Below are 24,654 nucleotides of genomic sequence, written 5' to 3' on the forward strand. Positions count from 1 at the left end.
GATTGTTTCAGAGTTGCTTTTCCTTGATTGTACAGAGCCAAAATAAACATGAACAAAGATAGAGCTTTCTTGAAAACACACACACACACACACACACAAACAAACACAATGCTTTTGGATTTGTGAATAGAAATAAATGTTCCTGATTGTGAACGATCCCAAGCTATGCTTTCAATATATCCGCTCAGACAAAAAAAAAACAAACAATGAAAACTCTTTACAATGGGTTTTGATTACCAGAACCCTTTTGTTTTTTTCTTTAACATGAATTCAAAGTGGACGTAATTCACAAAGGACTTGCTCGGTATTCTTCTGTATGTCACACATGGTTCTTATTCCTAGTGTTTTGAACTTTAAAACGGAGGGCTGGCTCAATTAATGCATCTCTCAACATGGTTTTGCAAGACAAGAACACTGTTTAGAGGAACTGGGAGCCAGATTGCAGCCACTCTGTCAGTCATTAAGAATTAAAACAAGCTTTGAATGGAATACAGATGCTCCCTCTCATCAATTCAGTATTATTAGAGCTGCACATTTTCAAATTCACAAGTATTTATTTAACCAGGATAGAGAGCCCTTGAGATATGCATTTTGTTTCAAGGGGGCTCTGGCAAGAGAAGGCTGGAAGAAGCAACCCCTCACACCCAGCCCCCATCTCTTTGCTTTGTGTGCTAGTAACATCGCTGCAGACTCCTTCTGTCCAGGGTCAGGGATGGTTCAAACGGTCACACTGGGATTGTTTTTCATTCAGTGAGCTGGTAACCCTGGCAGAGTGGGCTTCTCTCTGCTCTGCACAAGTGTCTGAGAAGCAGGTTTGATTCTGCAACACTGGGGGATCACCCACAACTCCAGTCTTAGTTAAGTCCAGCCCCTGAAATAAGCATCTGATACAGTCCAAGTGAGGAACCTCTTTGCCAATGGCTAAAAAAGACAATCCAGATCTGTCTTATCTTGGTGGGGTGTGGTCCGATCAAATAAACCCTGGAGTTGAAATGGTACAGTTCGGTTTGCACTGTACAGATCCAGCTAAAAATGCAAGATAAGTCACTTTACAGTCTCCGTCTCCTGAACCTTTGACCTTTGAGTAGCAGCCTAAACTGCTGAGACAGTTTGTTTGTGGTTAAAGATTCAGGGTTGACAACCTTTTCAAAGATGGGGGCCACATCCAAGTACTTAGGAAAGCAATGCTGCTGTTCCCTGAAACCTAAACATTTCCTGTGCTTTAGATCAACTTCACTGTGATGTTTACCTGCAATAGAACTATTCAAATTTTCAATGGAACAAACTAAAAAAAAAAAAAACAAAAAAAAAAACAACTGTTATGTATCATACAAGGGCTTGGACTAACATATATATATATATATATATATAGATATATATATATATATATATATATATATATATATATATATATATATATATATATATTCTTTTTCTTTATGGTCCTGTGAGGTACACAATGTAGATATTTATTACTTTTACATTGTTTTTTTGTTTTTTTTTCTCAACATATTTGATTTCTTTACTCGGGAATGACGTTTTGTCTCTTTTTTTTTTTCTCAAATAGCTCACTTGATCACAGCTGCCAGTGCGCTCCAGATTCCTAGGTTATAGCCCCAAAACTTTCAGTTGTTTTCCAGATGCCAGCCCAGTATAGTTATTCACACACCAGCAGAACTGTAAAACCCATGTCTTTCTCGATTTGTACTGGCATTGTATTACTGCGGAGGCTGGGCGAGTTAATGTCCCCCTTTTTTTTAACCGTTGTGAGGAGGGGGTCTCTTTCTCGCCTTGGGTAATAGGCAAAACCTTTATTTCCCTTAGTCACTAGCTGTAAAAAGAGGGAAAGGAAATCAATGTAAATTCGTTCTGCTCTTTAAAAAAAAATAGATTTCCTTTTAACAGGAAAGCAGTTTTCTTTTCGTTGACAATTCACACATCCTCTGTGTCAGTGTGACTGTCTGCGTTCGGGCTCTTTCACCGACTCGCTGGTTTGACCACAAGCGACTCACGCATTGAAACTCACCTGATTTTCACGCAAATTGAAAAAAAGTGCGTTTTTTTTTTTTTTTTTTTTTGGTTTTTCTTTCTTGTTTTATTTTATTTTTTAAAGAGAAACATCTGGGTTTATTAATTTTTTTAATTTGTTAGATTTTAACATCCGAGGACTGGAAATCTGGAAATGAAGAGAGATTTTACGTGTTTCTTCCGTATTTGGATTGTGATCACTTGCATATCAGGTAGGGATGAAGGTTACATTATTATTATTATTATTATTATTATTATTATTATTATTATTAAAATTATTATTATTATTATTATTATTATTATTCCAGTGTGCACACACTGACAGCAAAATGTATTTATGTGCAAAGTGAAATCTAAGTAGTTTGTATTTAACAAGACATGATTTTTTCTGTAGTATAAGGAATGATTAGATATATCCCATATGCGGCTGAACTCAAATTGCACTTGTGAGGTACCCGTGTGGATCACTGCGCCCTGGGCAGATATAAATTACAAGGTCCCATCTTAGGCAGTGTTGCTTGATCAGATTGCTACCGCTGCTATATTACTTGTACTAGTTTTCAACCAGCCAGTCGTCTCGTCAGCTGTGTTTAATAGCCCAGCAAGCTAGTTGCTAATTAATTGGCTAGCGTTGGTTTTTGGTCGTGTCTATTTACTCGACTCGTTTGTGCCAATACAAATGGTGCATTATTTACACCACTGCTGTGTATCAGATAAGAAAACACTCCATTAGTACCAAGCAGTGGTTTAAATAGGATTGTTTTCTATTTATGACAATGCGTGTATCCGCTGGTTACTTCATATAATCTCCATTACAATGCGGGATATTTAAATGCGGGAGTCTGTAATAATGAAAACACTGAATGCCTTGTCAAAAGTCTTTAGCCTAGTTTTAGAAATGGTTCCAGTGCAATCTATGTTCTATATATGGTGGTCATAAGGTCTAGATGGTAAACTATATGAGTGCTAATGGGGTATGTGTGTCTTTGCTGGAAAGCCACAATTGCAGAAATCTTCCCTCTTTGTTTTGAACAAGATTTCGAGATTTGAATTCTTTATTGAATCTGGGGGATTTCGATTTGGAACCATTACAAAATGAAGTCTTAAACTACATTCAACTTTCAAATGTTAAGTGTTTAAGCGATTATATACCTGTTCAATAAGAGTTGACCTGTATTTTATCATTTAAAATGTTTATTTTCTATACAGTTCATATGATCTAACCACCATCATTTGCACTTACAGCTGCACAGTATAGTGCCATACAATTTGTATAGGATATTGTATAGGTTGATGTACGATACAAGCTGATAGTCACTCCAGAAGTAAGCTTGCTATAAGAAGGGGGAAATCAGCTTGAATCTAACACAGCATCATATACTATATTTGTTATTATGTATAGTTAAAAAATATATATTTAAAGATTATTTCTAATGTGACGTTATCTAATAAAAAGAAATATCTTCCTAATTCAACGTGTGATCTTTCTAATTAAAGACACATTTCTCTATGTCCCTTGAAGTTGTGAACAAAGGGACTGAGTTTCTGGAAACAGAGTGTGGTGCACTTTCCCAAGATTGTGAAGGCAGGGTTTCTTTCCCAGCTGCTGTGTGGGTTAGTGTGCTTGGTCTCTGCAATTCAACTTGAAAGCTTTTGAAGCCACACGGTCCAGTTCAAGGATATTGTTGGTTTGCAGTTGAGTCTCTCTTGGGTTTCAGACATACTTTTTTTTTCGGTTGAGTATCTTTTGGATTTTCTTTTCCAATCATCACTACATTATATGTGACAGATGTTCTCAGTCTTAGCTGCTGGTGTGTTTTAGAAGCACAGCATACATGGTAGTCTAGGCTGTCTAAGAGAGAAAATAAACACCCGGCACCCTAAAATAAGGGAGTTTTACAATATGAAGCATAAAAAGAGCTTAGAATCTGTTATTTTTAGAAATCCTAATAATTTGGGTTTGGATGTATAGTTGAATTAAAACACTGAGCTATAAACCTGTTACCCCAGTAGTGTGATCTCACTCAGGGCTCTGTAATGATCAGTGCAATGAAGCCCACACAAGGCATTGTCACTGATTTAGTTACAGAACATGTTCACCAGGGTCAGCTCCTGAGTGGTGTAGAGTAACCTCCAGTATATGATACCTATACAACAGAAAGCAATGACACCTGGGCAATCAATTTTAGACACAATTATATATTAAATTAGTGTAGTGCAGTGCATTACAGAATATGGTAGTCTAATGCATTCAATCACGGTGAGAACAGTACAGGTGTTTAAAATCAATGCGTACACATGCATCCTGCTGCCAGTACATGCATTGCAGTCCTAACTTGTTAATAATGGTTGCGCGAATGTGGTCTAAAATCTCATTACACTGTGATGTGATCAGACAATCTCATTACACTGTGATGTGATCAGACAATCTCATTACACTGTGATGCGATTAGACAATCTCATTATAGTGTGATGTGATTCACATGCTTTCAAGTACATTAAAGATTCCTTTGATGGGACTGCTTTCTGCAGTGTGGATTGCCAGCTTAATAAAGAGGCTGCCAATATTGTTACCATACTGCAAGTGTTTTTCTAAGCTCACGCTTTTTGGTTTTTTTAGTCAATGCATCTAGTGTGGCATGAGTAACCAATCTCTCAAGATAGTCACCGTTGTATCCAACCAGGCTCCTGCGTATGTATAGCAATGCCTGTAATAGGTGAAGTGACAGAGCTGGCAATGTCTGCTGGCCTCCAGCCCAGTCCACAGTCCTTCAAGCTACAGGACTGGCTTGTAATATAATACTTCTTATCCCATCTTCTCCTTAAGCTTCTTTCATATATGAGGAATGTTCTGTTATGTTTTTCTTAAAACGGTCAAACACTAATTTCATTAAATGTACACTATTTTTTTTCTCATAAATAAATAATAGTAGGTTTTAACATTTCTGCTCATTTTTTTGGCAGCGTATGCAACTTAAGTAAGAAAGTTTTCAGCCAAGGTTTAAAGGTAAAGAATTTGCCTGATTTGAAACCAGCTTAGAATGGTTTCATGTATATCAAACTTCATTTGATTAGTCATTGCAAAGTTACTGCTGAGTGAGCAGGATCCAATGTGTCTGACAGACCTCTACAAGATCTAGGGTCTGAATTCCAACAGGTCTCCAGTAAAGGGGCACATTTTCTGAACGTGAATTGTTGCAAATGTTCTGTTTTCGTTGGTAGACAGGAACGACAGTGTCCAGTGTATTTTTACATTGCCATTATTATTATTTACATCAGCACATGTTCTGCAAGATGGTAACCTGAAGTTTTCCTGCGCTTTTCCGTTTTCATCAAAAACATCCTGTTTCTCTGCGAATGTTATGTCTCTCCAAAATGGTGACCATCAGACACAACCATAACACCAGGCAATGATCCTAACATGTCATGTTCAGCATGCTGTGACTGCATGGTACATCTCAGAGCATTACAATATAACTGGACGGTGGGAACAGTAAGCAGGTGGGTCGCAGGTACCTGTTACCTAAATACTGGTTACTAATAATCTATCCCATGAGCCTCCATGGAGACATTTGTGTTGTTGTTGCCATTCCTCATCTATCAGTGTGTGCAGTAATAACAAGAGTGTGTCCTGCTCACATGGCCAAGTGCAATCGAGGAGGCTTCAATGTAATAATAACAAGCATGTTTTCTCCTTGCTATCAGAGTGAGTTATGTGGGGAGCTGCATCAAGCACACACCTAATTTTTTATGAGCACATGCTATTTAGACTTTCTTCTTCTTCTTCTTCTTCTTCTTCTTCTTCTTCTTCTTCTTCTTCTTCTTCTTCTTCTTCTTCTCTTCTTCTTTTCTTCTTCTTCTTCTTCTTCTTCTTCTTCTTTGTAGTAGCAATAGTAGTCATAGTAGTAGGCTATGTGCTTACTGAGTTAGACTATTTGAGTTTGTTGCATACTAAAGCATGCATATCAGTATCAAGCAGCATGACAGCACTAACAAGACCAGCTGCTAATAAGACAGAGCACATGTACAGCCTGTGCCTAGCTGCATTTAAACTGCCTCCAGCGAATGGAAACCTGCTGGCGCTGCAGGACTGTGGGGTTCTTTGTGCCCTCACAAGAGCGGCAGGTGAAGCCATTGTTGGCAGGGCTGGGCCGAGACTTGCTGTAAGACTTTAGAAATGCTCAACCACATAATGGAAGCCTTTAGGAATGACCAGACCAGCTCATAATGCCTGGCTTCCTGCCACAGAAACATCACGTTTCTGGAAAGTTTACTTTGAGTGTAACCAATTAGTGGGGCACCTGGAGACTTTTTACAACGTTAGGAGCCCAACTGGGTCAATAATTAATTTCCAAACACAACACATCAGCATAATTATTAGAAACGTGACAGCTGTACAATCAAGCAGTTGATGGCATGTTGTACTGGATTCTGGATTCTGGATTCTGGATTCTGGGTTCTAGGTTCTGGTATCTGGATTCTGGGTTCTGGGTTCTGGGTTCTGGACAGGTTTCTTTTACGCCTGTATTGGATGGTCGGACCTTGGATCTGGTGGTATTTTGAACCAAATCAGGCCCAAAACGAACATAATGAAACTGCAAAGCCATTTGATAAAAGCACACAAGTATCCTACTGTTTACCTTCATCTTGCACCAGCCATAAATAATAGTGAAGGAGTCAGGATTGCTGGAGTCCAGTTGGCTCACTGCCAGTTTGATAATATTTTAGAAATTTAGCAAGGTATAGAAATGAACTATACGGTACCAGTATGCAAATCGTAAATCTGTCTTTCTTACTTTCTTTCTTTTCTTTTATTCTGGGTGACGTTTGCATTAGTAAATGAGAATACTGAGCCCATACTGTTTGAGTGATTGTGAAGGAAAAAGATTAAAACGATTTCATGTGAGAAAAAGTCTTTTGGGAATCTCAGATGTAAAGAAGGATTTAATTGAACTGTGTTGCTAGGTCACAAACCACACAACTCAACCCGCACAGCCTGGGTTTCATTTGTAAGTGCTTTATTAAAGCTTACAGATGCTTACTGATTGCATTGTAGGGGACCTTCAAAAACGAATAAACATATTCATGCTTTAGCAATTTTATTGCCTTGTTAAACATCTTACTGACCAGCTTTAAAGTGGTGCTGGTGTGATTTGAGGAAGTCAGGTAACAATAGAGAGACCCACATCGAGACTCCAGCTCCCCTTTGTCTGAGTCACTGCGAATGTTCCCCTGTCAGTATTTAAGCTCAGTTTCCAGCCAGCACAATACAGAGATCGATTGTTCAGGCCCTCCAATCTCCGTTCCAATAATCAACAGAGAAATTGATCCTCAGATCGCAGAGGATTTGTACTCCGTCTCTGCTTTTATACAACTTGATTTTAATTTGCGAAGGGGAAGTGAAGCATGGAGCGCTTTCAGTTTAGCCGTACCACATGTGAGGAGGTTTGAACAAGCAGGCTGCTGCTGTCTAAATGAACCTCAGGTGAGGGGCTGAGCTTGCTGGGAGAGCCGTCATTCAGCACTGATGGTTTTTACACCTTCTCAGAAGGATCATAGAGCAGGGCCCTGAGCAATGAACTCTTTCATCACAGGACAGCTGTTGCCATGTGGGCTGAATCAGTCTTAACCTAAAGTCAAATTATTCTTTTTTTAATGATATTTGTATTTTCTTTTTATATTACGATCCAAACAAAAATACAATACCATACAGGTATAGGTCACTTCTTCCCCTAAAAAAAAAAATATATATATATATATATATATATATATATATATATATATATATATATATATATAATGTAAAGATTGTATTGTACATAGTGCTTCTCTACACTGATAGATCACAGTTGTTCATTATGAATCCCAAATGGCCTTCCAGTGTACATTACAATGTCACACAGTGTGCCCAAATGAACGTGGTTTTGTTTTTCAGCTTGCAGCGCTGCGCACCCTTCTTGCGTCTTCAAAGCTTCTCCGAGGTCAATCTCTACAGCAGCAGCAGCAGCAGCAGCAGCAGCTCCACTTCATTTCAGTTCAGTTCCTGAAAATGCAATTTCCTCTTCCTGAGGGCTATTCTTCTACTTTTATTTGCTGCGCACTCTGCGAATATGAAGTTTCGATTGTTGCGACACAGATGCCTGAGCTCAAATATCCAATAGTTTTCTCTGACGCTGAAAAGCAGGTTGGCAATCCTCTTTCCAATGTAACTGGAAAGCTGCTTGTAAACTTGTCTGTTTTTCTAACGTTTGCTGTAATGAATAATTGGATTTTTATTTAGATTGTTTTTCCCCTCTAAGGACACTCCCCACTGTAGCCTAGCACTACAGTACTGCTCACTGTGCTACTCTAACCCTCCACCCTGCAGCCCCGCACATTAACACTTTCTACAAGTGTTAATACAGGCTGGTTTGAAGTTTCCTTGAAGGTACTGGAGAGGACTTTGGAAGTGGTGACCTAGAAGGCAGCTCATAAGTGTAATCAGCTTGGCTCCAGAGCTCCTCCGAGATCTGGGTCCAAAGTAAATACATTTGATACCAAGCCTGAATGAAAACGGTTGTCCTCTATGAGTGGATTGCTAGCAAAAACAAACCCCAAGAATTTGCTCTTCAGCTTTTTTTAAAAGGGCACTTTTTACATCCTGACAGGGCTTTTTTAGCTTTTGAAAAAATGTAAAAAAAACTATCCTGTGTGTGTACGTTTGAGTGTGTGTGTGTGTGTGTGTGTGTGTGTGTGTGTGTGTGTGTGTGTGTGTGTGTTTGTATGTGTGTGAGGCAGTTGCGGCGCTGAATGAGTTAACTATGTTTGATTTTCCTGAGCTGCGGCTCTCCTGGTCCTGGCAGGGAAGGTCACTGGGGGTTCATGGGAAAGCGGCCATTGGCAAGCCTTGCGGAAGCGTCCCGTTTCCCCCCTACCCCCCACACTTGCTCCGCTGCATGCTGACGGTTTTATTTAGCTCCCTTGACAAAATGTTCAGCACTTACCGTGATCAGCCTGCCTCCCACTGATAAAACGAGCTCCACGCAGCACAGGGACTAGTGTCAAGAAGTCTTCTCAACGGTCTTCTTTGTGGCTGGAGCAGCCTGTTAAACACGCCAGTCCTGTGACAGTCTTGATGAGTATCCCACACAGCCCCTGTTTGTTTGAGTTACTGTGAGTACTGTATTACAGACCACCTCTCTAATAGTGATGCCTGTCAGGAATTTTCTGTGCAGTTTACATGTTTCTCCAGTTAAACCATCTGTATAAAGACTGTCTACCTATAGAGATCTTCTAAAGAAGGTTAGCTGTAATTATTATTGCTACAGTAAGGAATACATACAGAAGGTTTTATCAGCTCAGGGGTGAACGGCACGTGGCATTATTAACATTTTTCACTGCAATGTAGCTGAATGGTTGACGTTCAGGAATAGGAACGAGGACAAACCCAGCTCAGCGACTGACAACAACTGAATTCCATCCGTTACCTCCTTGCGCCTCGGTCCAGAAAGCTGTCCTGCTGCGGAAATAATTTCTAAATAAATGAAAAGACATAAAAAACAAGCTGATTGTAAATGAAAACATTTCTTTTTTGTTAGTGTGCCTGTGGGCCCTGAGCAGGGGACAGGAAGGGATAGTTGGGATGGGAGCTGTGAGTAGGAAGTCAGTACAGATGGCCATTGAGACATCCTCACTGAGCACAGATCTAGAGACAGGAAAGAGGAAACTCACAAAAGGCAAATAGACATTCGGTAAATAGCCCAGTCGCTCCTGGAGCTCTATCCTTGCCAAAACAATTCAGCAAACAAGGTCCTTCAGAGATTCCCGGGAAGCCGGCCTACTTTGTCTGTGCGCAGAGTGCATCCCCCTAGTCAAGTGCCCGGCAACCTCCTCCAGGGATCCCAAAGGCTGCTGACTCCACAAATCTGGGAGGTCTGTTCCATGGCCTGGCTGCCCTCCAGCCTCAGGCCGGACACAGTACTTTTTCAAAATGTGTCTGCTTGTGTGTGTGTGTGTGTGTGTATGTGTGTGTGTGTGTGTGTGTGTGTGTGTGTGTCAATGGGGTCAGTGTGTGTGTCAGTGTGCATCAGTGTGTGTGTGTGTGTGTGTGTGTGTCAGTGGGGTCAGTGAGTGTGTGTCAGTGTGCATCAGTGTGTGTGTGTGTGTGTGTGTGTGTGTGTGTGTGTGTGTGTGTGTGTGTGTATTGGGTGTGTGTGTGTGTGTGTGTGTGTGTTTGTGTGTGTGTGTGTGTGTGTGTACAGGTGGGATGCTTTCCTCTTAGAACAATGGGTCTTCACAATTCATGGAATGTAAAAAGAAACCCCACAGTGTGTTGTGGACGGACTGAATGAAATGACAACATAGACATCCAATATGAGAAGGTTTTTTAATTACTTTGAAAGGTTTTTTTTTTTGTTCTCTCTAGAACAGCTAAAGCAGTGGCAAAGTCCATATATGAAACACCATGTGTACTGCTCCTGGCCCAACTACTTACTGTATATGAATGCCTATCAGCCTGGCTGTGAGGATACACCCATGAGATATAGCACTGCACAGAACAAAGATCTCCACAAACTCATACCATGTCAGTCATTGTGAGGGAAGGAAAGCAAAGAGAGCAAATCTTACCAGGACACCAGGAAGCCAGCCTAGAGAAAGCCATAGATATACTGTAAATGAGCCCCTCTTTCCCGTTTATATGTTCGGCATTGAGCTGCATCCATTCATGTCGTCGAGAACACAATACATAGTGTAAGGCATTGATACTGTAAACTATCTTAAGCAGTTGCTCATTTGTTTTTACCATGAGCGTAAAATAAAAGCCAGAACATTGGTAACTCAGTGGTTAGAGTGCTGGGCTGCAGTGTGGAAGGCAGTGGGTTTGAGTAGCTCAGTGAGAGTGCTGGGCTGCAGTGTGGAAGGCAGTGGGTTTGAGTAGCTCAGTGATGAGAGTGCTGGGATGCAGTGTGGAAGGCAGTGGGTTTGAGTAGCTCAGTGGTTAGATTTCTGGGCTGCAGTGTGGAAGACAGTGGGTTTGAGTAGCTCAGTGGTTAGAGATCTGGGCTGTAGTGTGGAAGGCAGTGGGTTTGAATAGCTCAGTGGTTGGAGTACAGGGCTGCAGTGTGGAAGGCAGTGGGTTTGATTAGCTCAGTGGTTAGAGTGCTGGACTGCAGTGTGGATGGCAGTGTGTTTGAGTAGCTCAGTGGTTAGAGTACAGGGCTGCAGTGTGGAAGGCAGTGGGTTTGAGTAGCTCAGTGGTTAGAGGACTGGGCTGTAGTGTTGCAGTTACATGTCTACCACATGTAATCTCTTAAACATTCATTCCTACTATATAAGTTATTAATTGATGTTAACAATTTGTCTTTGTATCTCATACAATCTAGCCTGTTTTGAAAATCTTTTTATTTGTTCAAGCCTACTCAGTCTTCAGTACTGGGTTCAGTATTGCGATGCGTTTAGAAATTCAAATTGTTTTATACAGAGAATCTGACCTTGTTTCCTCAGTCGGTGTTTTGTCAGCAACAAGATATCCCCCTTGATCCATCCATCAGGTAAGCATAACATCAGTGGGTTTGTTTTTCTGTTCCAGTAAGACCGATTTCTAAAACTGCATTTCCCAGAGGCCTTTTGAGATCGGGGGGTACCTTTATTTCTAGCAGATGCAGTGCAGACCTCTTGCCAAGAGAGAAAACTATCAAACCCTTTTTTTATCTCTGCTTTTTCTGTCTTTATGACTTCTTGCATTCCTCAGATTTCCATCAACAGTTCTGGTATCATATTTTTTTTTCTATATTTATTTTTCAATACAACCAGTCCCCCCTCGGGGAGGCATTATGTGGATCTTGCAAAGATCACTGCTTTGGCCGAAGGTAGCACTTTCTGTGTGTTTGTTCTGGGAACTGAAAATCTGTAATTCATAAAAAATAAAAGATATTTGTCCTTGGCATCCACTAGCGAAGTGATGCTTTTTCAGCGTTGAGGCCAGCGATTGGGCCCCACTGATTGTGATGAGAAGATTCAGGACCGCTCCTCTATCCCACGATTGAGGAAGAAACCTCACCCACCCATGGGACAGGGGCCTGCAGGTTTGAGGGAAATTAAATTAGATGTGGCACGATGTTGTGTTCGAACATGCATTCAGCCTGCGGTAATAGAGGTAATTCAATAATGGCTACAATCAATTTTAAATTGAACAAATCTACAAATCTATTAAACTTCCTCTCCCCTGCTAGAAGTGTAAGCACCTGCTGATATGTGGTTTCCCAGCTTCAATAACACTGGAGTTATTGGCAGGTTTGATTGGCTGCTTTATTAAAAATAAAAAAAACACAGCACTGGGGTACAGCAACTAGATGCATCTAGAATAAATGAATAAAAGGTACTTTAGTCTGAGAAATTGTACTGTGGAAGAAAGTCACTCAAATCATTATACGCAAAACCAGCATCATTATGTCCCAGACTGTAGACCACATTTTTTTACACAAGCATTTTCTGAACCTGAAAATCCAAATATTTTTATCACTATTTTGTAATTATATTTTGTTGATCCTAAAGAGTTGTTTTTGTGAATTTCACTATACAAATTAAAAGGATTCCCTTTATCAAGCATCCCCATTTATTAACATTGTAACAGGCCCTCTCAACACCAGAGAAAAGTCTGAATCTCTTTTTTTATGGTGGCTCATTGAGGACATGGATAAAAAAAATAAAAGTGTGTTACGTCTAGATCCTGAGCTAATTCATCTTGTGATCTCGACGCAATGGTTTGAAATGTCGAGATCCCAGGATAATATATCTTATGATCGTGGTGTAACACGTTTTTATGTACTTGTTTCCCACTGTCCTTAATGAGCGACCGTACTTTTTAGAGTCCTCATTCAATTATACACTGGCAGTATCCGTTGGTCTGTATAGACGGTTCGGATTGCGTTTGGCTATAATCCAATAAACATTTGATAATTCTAGGAATATTTTACACCTGTACTCATTCACTTTCTTACCTAATGCTAATCTTTCACTTTCTGTGCATTTATTACATGATTATGAGGATCTCTGTATGCGTTTGCACTGTTTTTTTTAGGGGAACTGGGTTTAGGAAACACTCCTGGTTGCTTTGGAGATGAACAATGGAAGGTACAAAAACATATTGATTGTGATCTTTGCCAGCACCACACACACTCCCCAGTATGCAGTGTTTAAAAAGCCACCCTCCCCATATTACTTTACATCTCCTTGCCAAGAAAAAGAGGAAAAATTAAGGCAAACCGTAGAATCCCTCACTATAGTACTCACAACAAAGTGCATGCTTTTTTTGTTTCCCATCATGAAATGTTATCGTGTCCACCACCAACATGGAGATTAGGTGAAGGAGTATATATTTCCATCCACACCGCGCTACCAACACTCCATCCACATAGGTTAAGCGAAGGGGTAACCTGTTCCGTGATGACTTCAGAGGTGTTGGGAATGTGAACCTGAGAGCATCTCCTGAACCGACCTCTGGAGCGGGACCTGCTCTCCGGTGACATCAGAGGCCTGGCTCAGAATTCCGCTTTCAACATCTGAAATAAGAGAACAACATATTTTCAGGAAACCACTTAACACTTTTTTACAATGGTTCAAACAATAGGAGGGTAGTCCCTGGTGGGTATTAAATGGTTTTGCTCTGATTTCGTTTCATTCAAAAGGTACTTTAACCCACTCGTGCCTGAACGACTAAATATCAATCCAGCTTCAGAGCCTGACTCCGATGTAACATCATGTCAGTCCCTTAGCCATGTTTTGACTTGGTTACGTGTTTGTAGTGCCAGATCTCAACCTTTTAGCAGAGGGAAAGCTGTTTGGCAGAATATTAATCCATAAATCAACCTTGACTGTAAACAGTGCTCTCCGTTATCTCATCCTATAAGCTTGAAACGAATCACTCTCTCACCAACTTCAGTCTCCTTGCAAGTTAAGAGGAGAAACTGGCTTCAGAACTGTGGAAGCTGGGAACCCTCGGCACGATGTTAATCGCTCACAAAAATAAAACTGCCAGTTCACATGAGACCTTTCAGCAAGGCTTCTTAAAGTCCCAGACCCTTGCTGATCCGAACATATCTCAGCAGAAGAAAGTGATTAATTCAGCCTCTCTGTGAGAGAAGCAGCAGAGCAGAGTTCAGCCATTACATTAAACTTCACCCTGCCATTAACGAATAATATTTAAATGCACAGGTTAATTATAACTAACTTGGCAACATCGTTATGAAAGACCCCAAGCACTTGAGTGATGTAATGTTCTGAGGTAATGCATTGCTCAATGAGAAAAGCCCATGGGGCTGAAGCAAATTGACCAAAATTGCAAGCTGGAACCCCTTTAGGTTTTTGACATATAGATCTAAGCGCATGATTGGTATGTTGTCAGAGGAAGCTGGGAGTAAGACATTGTAACAGTGGGCTTTGCTTTCGGTTAGTGCTAACAGATGGAGTTTTCTCCTGCCAGACGTATGAAGTCAATCAGAGTTTGCTTTAACTGAATAGTGATGGGTGTAATCAGACACATGTTTATGCTGTATAGACCCTTTAATGCAAAAGCATCCACACACAGATCTGAGTTTGAACACACAAGTTCCAGGACATGTAACCACCTTGAGTTTTGAAAGCATTGCAGAGACACTTAGGGCAGTCCCAAGGACATTAACAGCTTAACCTTAAGTCAAGTAAAAAGACAAATTGTACATTAGGTCCACTTCTTAAAAAGGCCAAGAGACTCATTTCTTTACAGTAGTCTTCGAATTAGGTGTCTTAAAAGCATTCACAGATCATGTGTTTATGCTTCAGTGTACTGAAGAGGACACTTGCCAAGATGTGTCTACTTGATTCAGATTCATCTGGAGTTTGTTTTCTTGGAGCTGTTTGCCAAAGAATGGCTTGTTATCGCAGGACGTGTGAACCTGTGTGACATGCACAAGAAAGAGTTTGACAGCCCATCTCTTTGTATGAGTTACTTGTATAGAGTAAGATCTCAGTTCGGAAATGGGAATTTCGAAGATGCAAAAAAAAAAAAAAGCTTTAATCAGTACAATTAGGATGTCTCTGCATTCCCTCAGAAATATGGTGGTAATGAGGGACTCTGTTACTGTAGGTCAAGGTGTTTCTTAATTAATTCTGAATGGTTTTGAATTTGAATGGATTAGCTGCCAACCTTAATTAGATTTGCGTAGAACACATGCTAGGAATTGTTCAGATAGACGTGTTTATAAAGCAGCTCTGGAAAAGGGGCCTGTTTCTCAGTGTGTTTCACTCCCAAATCGTTTTTACATCTCACCCCAAATGTGCCGCTCCCTGCCAGGTTGTCGGGGGTCTCGTTCTGCCAGACTGCCAGTCATCTCTGTCACCCACATCCTTTGCCTTCCGCGGTGTGCCAGCCAGATGGCCAAACACTAATGCAACATATGGCATTTCAATCTGCCCTTAATTGTTGAAATGCATGTGGAAAAGATCTATGTATGACAGGAATTTTAATGGTCAGAGCCATTCCTGAATGTTAATGACAAATTTCTGTGTATGGAAGAGATTAACATATATAAAATATATGAGCAGAAGCTAAAACGAAACAGAAGTTAAATCTATTCCATGAACCATTAGTGGAATGGTACTGCAGTGTTTATGTATATTTAACATACACATGGTATAACAGTTGTATTAAGTATTCCTCACTGGTAATCCATTGTAGTAACCAGTCAGCCACTCTATCAGGACCAGTTCCAAATCCACTTGTAATTGTTGGCAATGCTAATGGTTCTGTGAGTGCTGCCTCCGTGTAATACTGTAGTGTAGTGTTCGTATAGTATCTGTGGGTAGGTAGTATTGAGTCAAGCAGGCTAGCAGCAGGAACTGCAGGCACATAGGCAGGAGATTGCACTTGCTGTTTAAGTGCTTCATGGGCACCTTTATTATAAACAACATGAAAAATTAAAGCAAAATGCAAAACAAAGCAGCACCCAAGCTAAAGCTGTCCTGGTGCATTTACACCAGAGCATAGCCTGGTACTTTGAACTGAACCCCCAGGAGCGACAGTATCTCCAAGCTTCATTTTATACTGAACCCCCAGGAGCGACAGTATCTCCAAGCTTCTCTTTTCCATTTGAAGGCTCTGCATTCATGTGTGACTGAGTTAAAGTACAGAGTAGGACTTCACTGGAAATGATTGCATGTCATGTTTTAGCTTTCCTGGGAAAAATAGAAAACTAAAGAAATCGTTGGATTGCGTCCATCCATTTTGAAAAACATCAATTTCCTGAACAATGTTTGTAGCCCGGAAGGAGCTCAGAAATAATTGTTTTAATTGTAAATGACATAATGGCTCAAGCCACTCAGCCTTCGTACTACTGAGAAAGTCTCAAATGGATCTTCAGTCCTGTAAACCACCCTGGATCACATTTCTGAAGGTATTTACTCCAAGGTGTGGTTTGTGCAGTAACAAAGACACTGGCCGTTTAATTTGAGGATTCAAAAGCATGCTTAAGTTGTTTGGTTATATGACATTAACATTGTATACAACCTTAATATATGCACTGTATCCATTGAGTTTACATTGACTTTGATGTTCAGTGTAGTCTCCTTATCAGTGTTACAGAGACTCGACGGTGCCAAGCAAAGATTAAACAGAGATTGACACGGAGAGACCACTGGTAACTGCACAGCCTGCCTGCTGCTCAATAAAATCTGATAACCCTGATAAAACTGTCTGTATGGATCCCAGGTTGTGGAGGTATATTTCTGAACTGACAGCGTATTGGTCTGTGTTCTTAGCTACTACTGTATATTCATAAGAAGAATAATGTCAGCAATGCTAACTTCATCACAAGGGGACCAGTGTAATATATTTCTGATTTAAGAAGGTCAGTGGTTAAAGAGATTGACGGCTTTGTAAACATTAGTGAGTTTGAGTAGCCCAGTGGTTAGATCATTGGACTGAATTTCCTACAGTACTTGTAAGCTGTAACACAAAGGGACAGTTTCATCCTGAACTCCCTGAGATGCAGGCCAGTTCCCTCCCTGAACTCCCTGAGATCCAGGACATGCTTTCTCCCAGTACCTTAGCTGTAATAACTCATCCAGATCAAAACTGCACAGTATGCTGTTCATATCAAGTACTTGGTTAGCCATTACGTTAATATGGGTTTCCTTGGTTCAATATTACTGTTGGCTCAGTAGTCAGAGGGAGGCTGTGTGGTCTAGAAGCTAAGGGACATGGGCCAGGAGACTGCCTCTCCCTTGGCCAGTCTCTTCTTGACCTCCTGTTGCTCCTCAGATTGCAGGACTGGGTAACGGAGCCAACCTGTTGGAATGAAGGACACTCAGTGGGGTTTTTTCAGTAGAAGAGCATGGCTTCTAGTACAGGACGTTACTCACTGCAGAGCCAGTGGTCCCTAAGGACAAACACACATCTCTCATTCCTCATGTTGGGCCATTATGAAAACATGGGATGAATAGACAGAATGGGCATCTGCTCTAAAAAGCCAATGTGTGGGGATCAATATTTTTGTTATTTTTCTTCATTTTTGAGGTAAAGCCTCACAGTGAGTAACAGTTTGGGTTTTTTTTGGATTTATCCTGCGATCGCCGGTATTTCAGAAGTTTTGATGAAGGAGATGTGGGTGCTGAAGTGCCAGGTAGTGATCAGGGAGAGGGAGGTTTTCACACTAGTTGCTCAGCATGTTGAATTAATTCAGTTTATTGGCTTGTGAATGTGAAAAATACCCTTTAAAAAGGTCTATGGAAATGACTTGTGTGGCTTGTTTTAAACTGTTAACCACTGGCATAGAGTAGTCTCTGTAGGTTGACCAGAGGTGCGGTTGTGTTCTGGTGGTCTCTTGACAGCCACAAGAAACATTAATTCAAACAGAAGCTGCTACACCACATTTTCATTCAGCAGTGAGCCAAGAATGCTCATAACAGGTAACACAAGCCTGGATCTTTAAAATGTTCTGTAGTAACCATCAGTAATCTGTCTCCTGACAGCATTACCTGGTCTGTTTCTCATCCCTGGCTCCATGTTGCACTGGTCAGTTGCTGCTGTGAATGTTTTTCTACAGCTTGTGTTTGCTTTCATCTCCACCACCAAATTCTTTGCGATCCAACATTTGAATTGTCATCATTCCTATGGGTTTATCCTCTGTTGTTACATGCTTGTGAGATTTATCAAGGCTAGTTGATAGCCAAGGAAGGTATTGAGTTTGAATTCCAGGTCCTACATTCTTGAAGCTCTTTACTCTGCGTTGTTATTTCAAATCTAAAATGAATAACAAACAGCCGAAGATGACTTGCAAGCCCCTAAATCAGATGTCTGATCTGTTCATGTCTGACTTGGTGGTAACCTTATTGGGTGCATTGCTGCTTTCTGTAAACAGTCATGTTTATTACAGTTTAAAGTAAAGTCCATTGGAAACTTAGCCCTGTAGGTATTTTATTAGAAAACTCCCATTAAAGTCATACACAAGCAGTGACTTTGAAAATTTTTTAAATTACAACTCATGCACTTCAGCTACAGTATTTCTCCCCAAATCGGCTTTTACATGATGTAGGGACCCATGTGGACTTGAAAACTTCTGTGTTGATCCAATAAAAGCTATGAACTTCAACATTGCTGCTTCTTTTTCATCTCTGGTTCAATACGGCAATACACTTCAAATTGTAGTCTTCCAGGTGTGCAAATCTGCTGTAACAGCTTCCCATAGTAAAATCATAGCAATGAGTAATAAAGCATAGTGAAAACATGGCAAAGCATAGGGAAGCATTGGAGAGCCCAGAGCTGGTTGATAAAGCATAATTTAAAAAAACATGGCAGAATTACTGCCCCATACATTTCAAAAGAATATAATTAAAACAGTTTTTAATGGCGAGTACTGTACAGCAGCAGATGAATCCAATTAGGATTAGCTCCTCAGGTTACTTTACACATGATTTAGTGTAATAGTTTATGCATTAGTTTAATCAAATCCAGAATGCGAGCTTGATTGCGCTGTTAAACGCATCAATCAACACACTGCTGCTACTGCCATATCAACCCTCACTTTTCACCTTGCCAAACAAGAAACTCCACAACATTCTTTTGGAGAGAAAATAGAGCCTGGCTCCATGCTTTCTGGAGATGTTTCAGTTTTAGCAGGGAGTTAATTCAGTGCTGATGTGCCCTGTCTCTGCTATGATTTATTAACAGTGTCAGAGCTCTGTCATAGCAATGGCAGGTGGGAATAGATGTGTATGCTGTAGGATATTGAAAAGAACACAGCTTGTATCTCCATATATATTAAAAGGACATGGCTGCTCTGAATGGGCGGCTTTGCCAAGGGAACATTTTCCTAATTGTTTCTGTGTTAGGAAGGGGGTCGGAAATGTGCTGTTCCAGAAATAGAGGAGGTGTGAGCCATCCTGATGGGAATTTCCTTTCTCGCTGTCCCACAGTCCGGCCGTGTTTATTTGAACAGCCAAAGGCTGCTGGGCCTCTGTAACGCAAGGATCCTGGGGCTGCTTTATCTCTCATTAGGAGTCCCGCTCCCCCGTACTGCACAGCTCAGTTCAGACAGAGTTTAGGATGGGTCCTTTGAAACAGGAGGTCTGGATTCCCTCGGAACACTGGCAGCATTTCTTTTTTTTTCTAGACAATCAAAATATTGTTGCACAGTATTCAATGCAATACATCAAATTACACAACAAATTAACCATCCTGCTTGCATCAGTACTTGCTGGTTCTTCTATTGGTTTTTGTCAATGCCTGGCACAGAATTGGTAGCTGAGCTGGAATTCCGATCCCAGCTTCTCCTGGCTCCTGGTCCTCTGCTCGTAGCGTTATACTAAGCTGTGTGACAGCGAGAGGCACATCTTCATATTTATGAAATATGCATTTGTTAAGCATTAGGGTGTGTCTTTGTGGAACAGGCACTGTTTTGAGGCAAAGGAAAAAGCTGAGAAGTAGCCATATCTGACAACACCACACACGTTGGAGTGACATATTGTGACATGCAATGGCTATGTGCTCATTTAAATTAATAACAACTAATCTCATGATGTCACACAGCACTTTAAAATAAATAGTAGAGTGATCCTCCCCGTTTAACAGTTATGCATATAGACTTTGTTTGAAGTTGCAGTTTCAACTAAAATCAAAAATGTGCTTTTGGTGAATTGGAAGAAGAAGGTAAAAAAAACAAAATAAAGGTCTTGTATTGCCCTGCCAGCAAGTTTGTAGTGAACGCTGCCCTCCACATCGCTGAGAGGTTTATAAACGGGGGTGTAAAGTTCAGCTCTAAATATTTACAGAGGCTGCAGCTCTTTCCATTGTACAGAGAGGGAGCAGGATGCACCTGGCTGGCTGGGATTGCGCACAATGTATTGCGCCAGTAATGGAAGCTGAGTGGGGTTGGAGAGCCATACTGAGGGTTGAGTAGTCTGAAGTTTAGGGCTGCTTTGCGGTCGGATGTGGCCAAGGCATAGTACAGGGTATCATTGCTGTCAGCTCCAGTCCTTCCATAGACACCAAACCCATCCCTGCCCTGTATCTGTCATGTCCACTGTGCTGCCTCTCCACTCCCTTCCAAACACTTCCATCTTCAGTTACACCTGGTCTCTCCCATTGGGGCGAGATGGACTATGAGTGAATGCACTAGCTTTCCAGATCTGGAATAACTTTAATGTAACACTTATACAAGTTTACTGTAGAATAGCAAAAGCACAGTAAAAGCCGGGTAAAAGCCTTGCAAGTGTAATAAGACATAGTAGACAAACAGGCATAGTAAATCATAGGTAAGTACCGATAACCATAGTAAAAATTATAGTGAACTGCAACATTTTCACACAAAGCACGGTGGTCTTTCTGAAGTCCTGTGAATAACTTGTTTGAAAGTGTGCAGTAAGGTCTGCGCAATCATTTTGGCACAATTCAGTTTCTGTTGGAGAAACTGATCGTGGTGAATGTCAGGATTTTTTTTCATGAGAACTCAAATCCACAAGCACTACTTCAATGTAAAGTCATGTGATCTCCGTGTTCTCTCCCCTTCGCAGGTCAGGTGCTTGGATATTCTATGACTCCACCCACTCTTGACAGCCCAGAAGACGAGCTTGTGATTAACTCCAATGACACATTGACCATTACATGCAGGTAGGCTGGACTGCTGTCCCAACTCAGAACCACAATAAGATTCCGGGTTTTACTGTAACATGAGCCTGCATGCCACCACTACACCTGAGAGATGGTGTGTCCAGTTGAGCTCCGATGCTTATAGGGAAACGACTCAACCAGCAAAGCAACAGGAGTTGCACCACAGCCACAGAGCTGTCACTGCCAAAAATCCTAAAGTAATTACATAATGTGAAGGTATAGAGAACCAGCATGATTTTTGGCTGTGCAATAGTATTTTTTTGGCAGTATGTTGACAATATGTCACACTCCTTCACTTAAAAAATGTGTGTGTGTGTCATACTTTTATACATTTAGAAACATATAAAGTTGCTGATATTCTAGAATAGGGACCAAAACTAATTTCAACGTTGAAGACATTTAAAAACACTTTTGATCAGAACTTTCATCTCTGAATGTATTCCTTTCGTTTAGTATTGCTAAATGTAGTGACTGGGTCAGATGTTTTAAAGTTCTTCCAAATAAGAGCATGTGAAGTTAGTTGTAGTCTCGGCGGCCCTGTGCTTTGTTTTCTGCTGCGCTGTCGATACAATGGAATGACCCGTGCTGTTGCCTTGCTCAGGGGACAGCACACTCTGGATTGGGCCTGGCCCGGTGAACGGGGCCTCAGCAAACAGGAAGAGAAGGATCGTCAGGACCAGCCGCCCCCCACAGAGCTGCCAGGGAGCCAGCACTCGCTGTCCATCCAGGAGTGCAAGGGCAAGCCAGGGAAACCGTACTGCAAAACCCTGGTGCTGACCAGAGCCCTCGCCAACGACACCGGGTACTACCGTTGCTTCTACCAGGACATCAAGGCGGTCATCGATGGCACCACCGCTGCCAGCACATATGTCTTCGTCAGAGGTGAGACACAGAAATAATTTCACCCAGTTTGAGCATCCAGATGTAAGATATGAGATGACATGAGTTATTAAGTGTTTGCTGTGTTTTGTTACTCAGGACATCTGCACTGTACAGCAGTTATTGCACAGGCTGTAATTATATGGTTTTAACCATATTAAGTGGATCATATAGCAGAAGACTAAACCATGTTAATTCCGTGTCAGTGTTCTAGGCACTGCTGCAGTGGCTGCTGTCATTTAGAATATGAGGGCTTGTCATGCTGCGTTGTGTCTGCTGACACCCTGTACAACTAAGACTTTAACCTTGCTGCGTCTATCCAATTGAATCCTTTAAACAAACAAATCAGCAGCCCGGCACTGCCAAGGACTGAGTGAGGCACATCATGAAACCCGATAACGCAAGAGAGAAGCTTGTTCAAAACCTCACGCCACACTGGACGTCCCATCAGATGTCACCGCATTGCTCATTACAGTTCATTCCAAAACAAATCGAGGTTTCTAATTCAATCCATTACAGTACAGCTTGCATTTGAAACAATATTTGAGTGTGTTACTGTGTTACTGTTACCTCATTTGACCTGATACTGCACCTGGTCCAGCACTGCACCCCACTGCCACATGCTGCTCTTGAGATTGCAGGTATGCAAGAGGAGATATCTTGGGTTTCTGATGCCACGCCTGTTATTTACCACTTTGTACTGGTCTGTTAATGGGCTGTTATTTATTAAATGCCGTCAGCTTGTTTTTCTTGCTTGCTTTTGTTTTTGTTTTACAAGTCGTTCAATTTAAAAAGGGGGATGCAGGATGGCGGCACGGAGCTTCAGATAATACCGTTGCATCTCTAACACTAACCAGGCTGCATCCTCTCAGCTTTGTACTGCAGATGGTTTGGAGCACAATGTCTACCCTGGGGCCCAGGACACATTCCAATTCAAGAAAAAATAACAAAAAGCATTCCAGACTGGTAAATCTGATTCAATCTGGCGGCAATACAGTAATCAATATAATAAAGTCGGAAAGCAATTCAGATTTGAATATTAAGACCTACCTGGCACATACAGTAATGCTTGTGTGTTTGTAGCCCTAGAAGACTGGGATTGCCTGGCCCTGGCATGTGTGTTTGATCATCAGGTAGCTGCAGAACTGGGCTCTGCTCCCCCTGTAGCCAGCCAGTGATCTTCACAACTGGAAACACTTGCGTTCAAGGTTTCAGTTAGAAGTGTGCCAGAAAGCTTTGTCTTTTGATACCGGTCACAGCAAGATATATATTTTTTTATTATTATTTTTGCAAATGGCTTAAATGCATGCCAGAAAAAAATATGCGATATATCGAAATCTAAAAATGTATCTTTTTTTTCATAAATATAGCTGTATGAAGATGTATCTGTCTGCCGTTCTTTCTTAGAAAAAAATAAATGTCTTTTGAAAACAGTTGCCAGTTTGTAGGATTTGTTCTTAAGTCTATGGAATTCAGTTTGAAAGGCAGCGCCATATAGACTAGACTGGGCAGCCCTTGAGCCTGGAGCCCCTCCCCATCGTTGTGTTTGCGGTGAAGGATGTTGGGGGCAGAGAAGAGGGGCAGTTTAACAGCCAACATGTGCTGTGATGACTATTTGAACAGAGTTTCCAACCTCCCGTAACTTACTGACGGCCAGTAAAAGAAATTTACATTTTTAAAAAATGGATCATCCATAAATAACAAAAAGTGGCAGATTACAACATGTACAGTGTAAGAAATTGGTCCTATCTAATTGGGGAGGTGTTACTTTAGTTAAAACAAAAACGAAAAATGTAAGTTAATGTAACCTTAGCTCATTTTGTAATGTATTTATATTCTGACATCTGTTAAAAACTACGAATACACCTGTGTCCACTCTCCTCAGAGAGCGCAGTATACTCTGATCTTTGTGTTATCGGGCCACAGGTTTATCTAACTCTATTTGTAACTGAGCAAAGCTTTTCGATTCCTGTTTTATTTCTGCCTATTTCTGGCTGTCCACAACAGAACTTCTTATCCACCTTTCTTACATGACCTGCTTAATACAAGTGTGCAGAAGATTTGTATAAACTAATGGCTTAGTTGTATATGTATATAAGTAACTGCAATCGAAATCGACATTATCTATTACCACACTTGCACTGTACTTGCATATCGCTGCATTGTAATTTCATTTTACAAGAAAGACACTGAAACTGCTATCGACCTGAGTTACAGTGCAGGCACACTTTCACTGCTGCTGTGTTTCATGCCAGGCTGTTAGAGAGTGGGATGGCTGTGCTGAGCAGTGTATGTCAGGCTGTTAGAGAGTGGGATGGCGGTGCAGGGCAGTGTATGCCAGGCTCTGAGACAGCGGGATAGCTGTGCCAGGCAGTGTCATATTCCTGTTCAGAACCTTGTTGAATGCAGGTCTGATTCTGTAGTTTTCTCTAGGGTTCATGCCCAGTTCAGGCAGCAGCTTTGCGGAGGAGCTCAGCACCGGACCCCTGAACCTCTCTGCCTGTGGAGGGGGTTGGCAAGCTAGGACATCAGCATGCCTCTTCCCTGTGAAGCCCCTTCCCTGTGAAGCCCCTTCCCTGTTAATCTCCTTTGACAAGGTGCCAAAACAGTTTCCATAGATCTTTCCA

At 41.2% G+C, this 24,654-nt stretch overlaps 1 protein-coding gene across 2 annotated transcripts in view; it reads left to right on the top strand.

The window, feature by feature from the left end:
* Positions 1–1,556: 1,556 nt before the first annotated feature.
* The window catches only part of LOC121324562 (vascular endothelial growth factor receptor 3-like), a 43,182-nt gene continuing 20,084 nt past the window's right edge, over positions 1,557–24,654 (top strand). Inside the window, exons 1-4 of one of the 2 annotated variants that reach the window (XM_041266611.1) lie at positions 1,557–2,052; positions 2,152–2,240; positions 21,052–21,148; positions 21,750–22,030. In XM_041266611.1, coding sequence (XP_041122545.1) covers positions 2,183–2,240; positions 21,052–21,148; positions 21,750–22,030 — 436 coding nt within the window. In that variant the 5' untranslated portion in view covers positions 1,557–2,052; positions 2,152–2,182. Of the gene's footprint in view, positions 2,053–2,086; positions 2,241–21,051; positions 21,149–21,749; positions 22,031–24,654 lie in introns of those variants that run through there. The other variant, XM_041266610.1, reaches the window with a different exon arrangement.

Source organism: Polyodon spathula, chromosome 12 (genome assembly GCF_017654505.1).
Source record: "Polyodon spathula isolate WHYD16114869_AA chromosome 12, ASM1765450v1, whole genome shotgun sequence".
Classification (NCBI taxonomy): Eukaryota; Metazoa; Chordata; class Actinopteri; order Acipenseriformes; family Polyodontidae; genus Polyodon; species Polyodon spathula.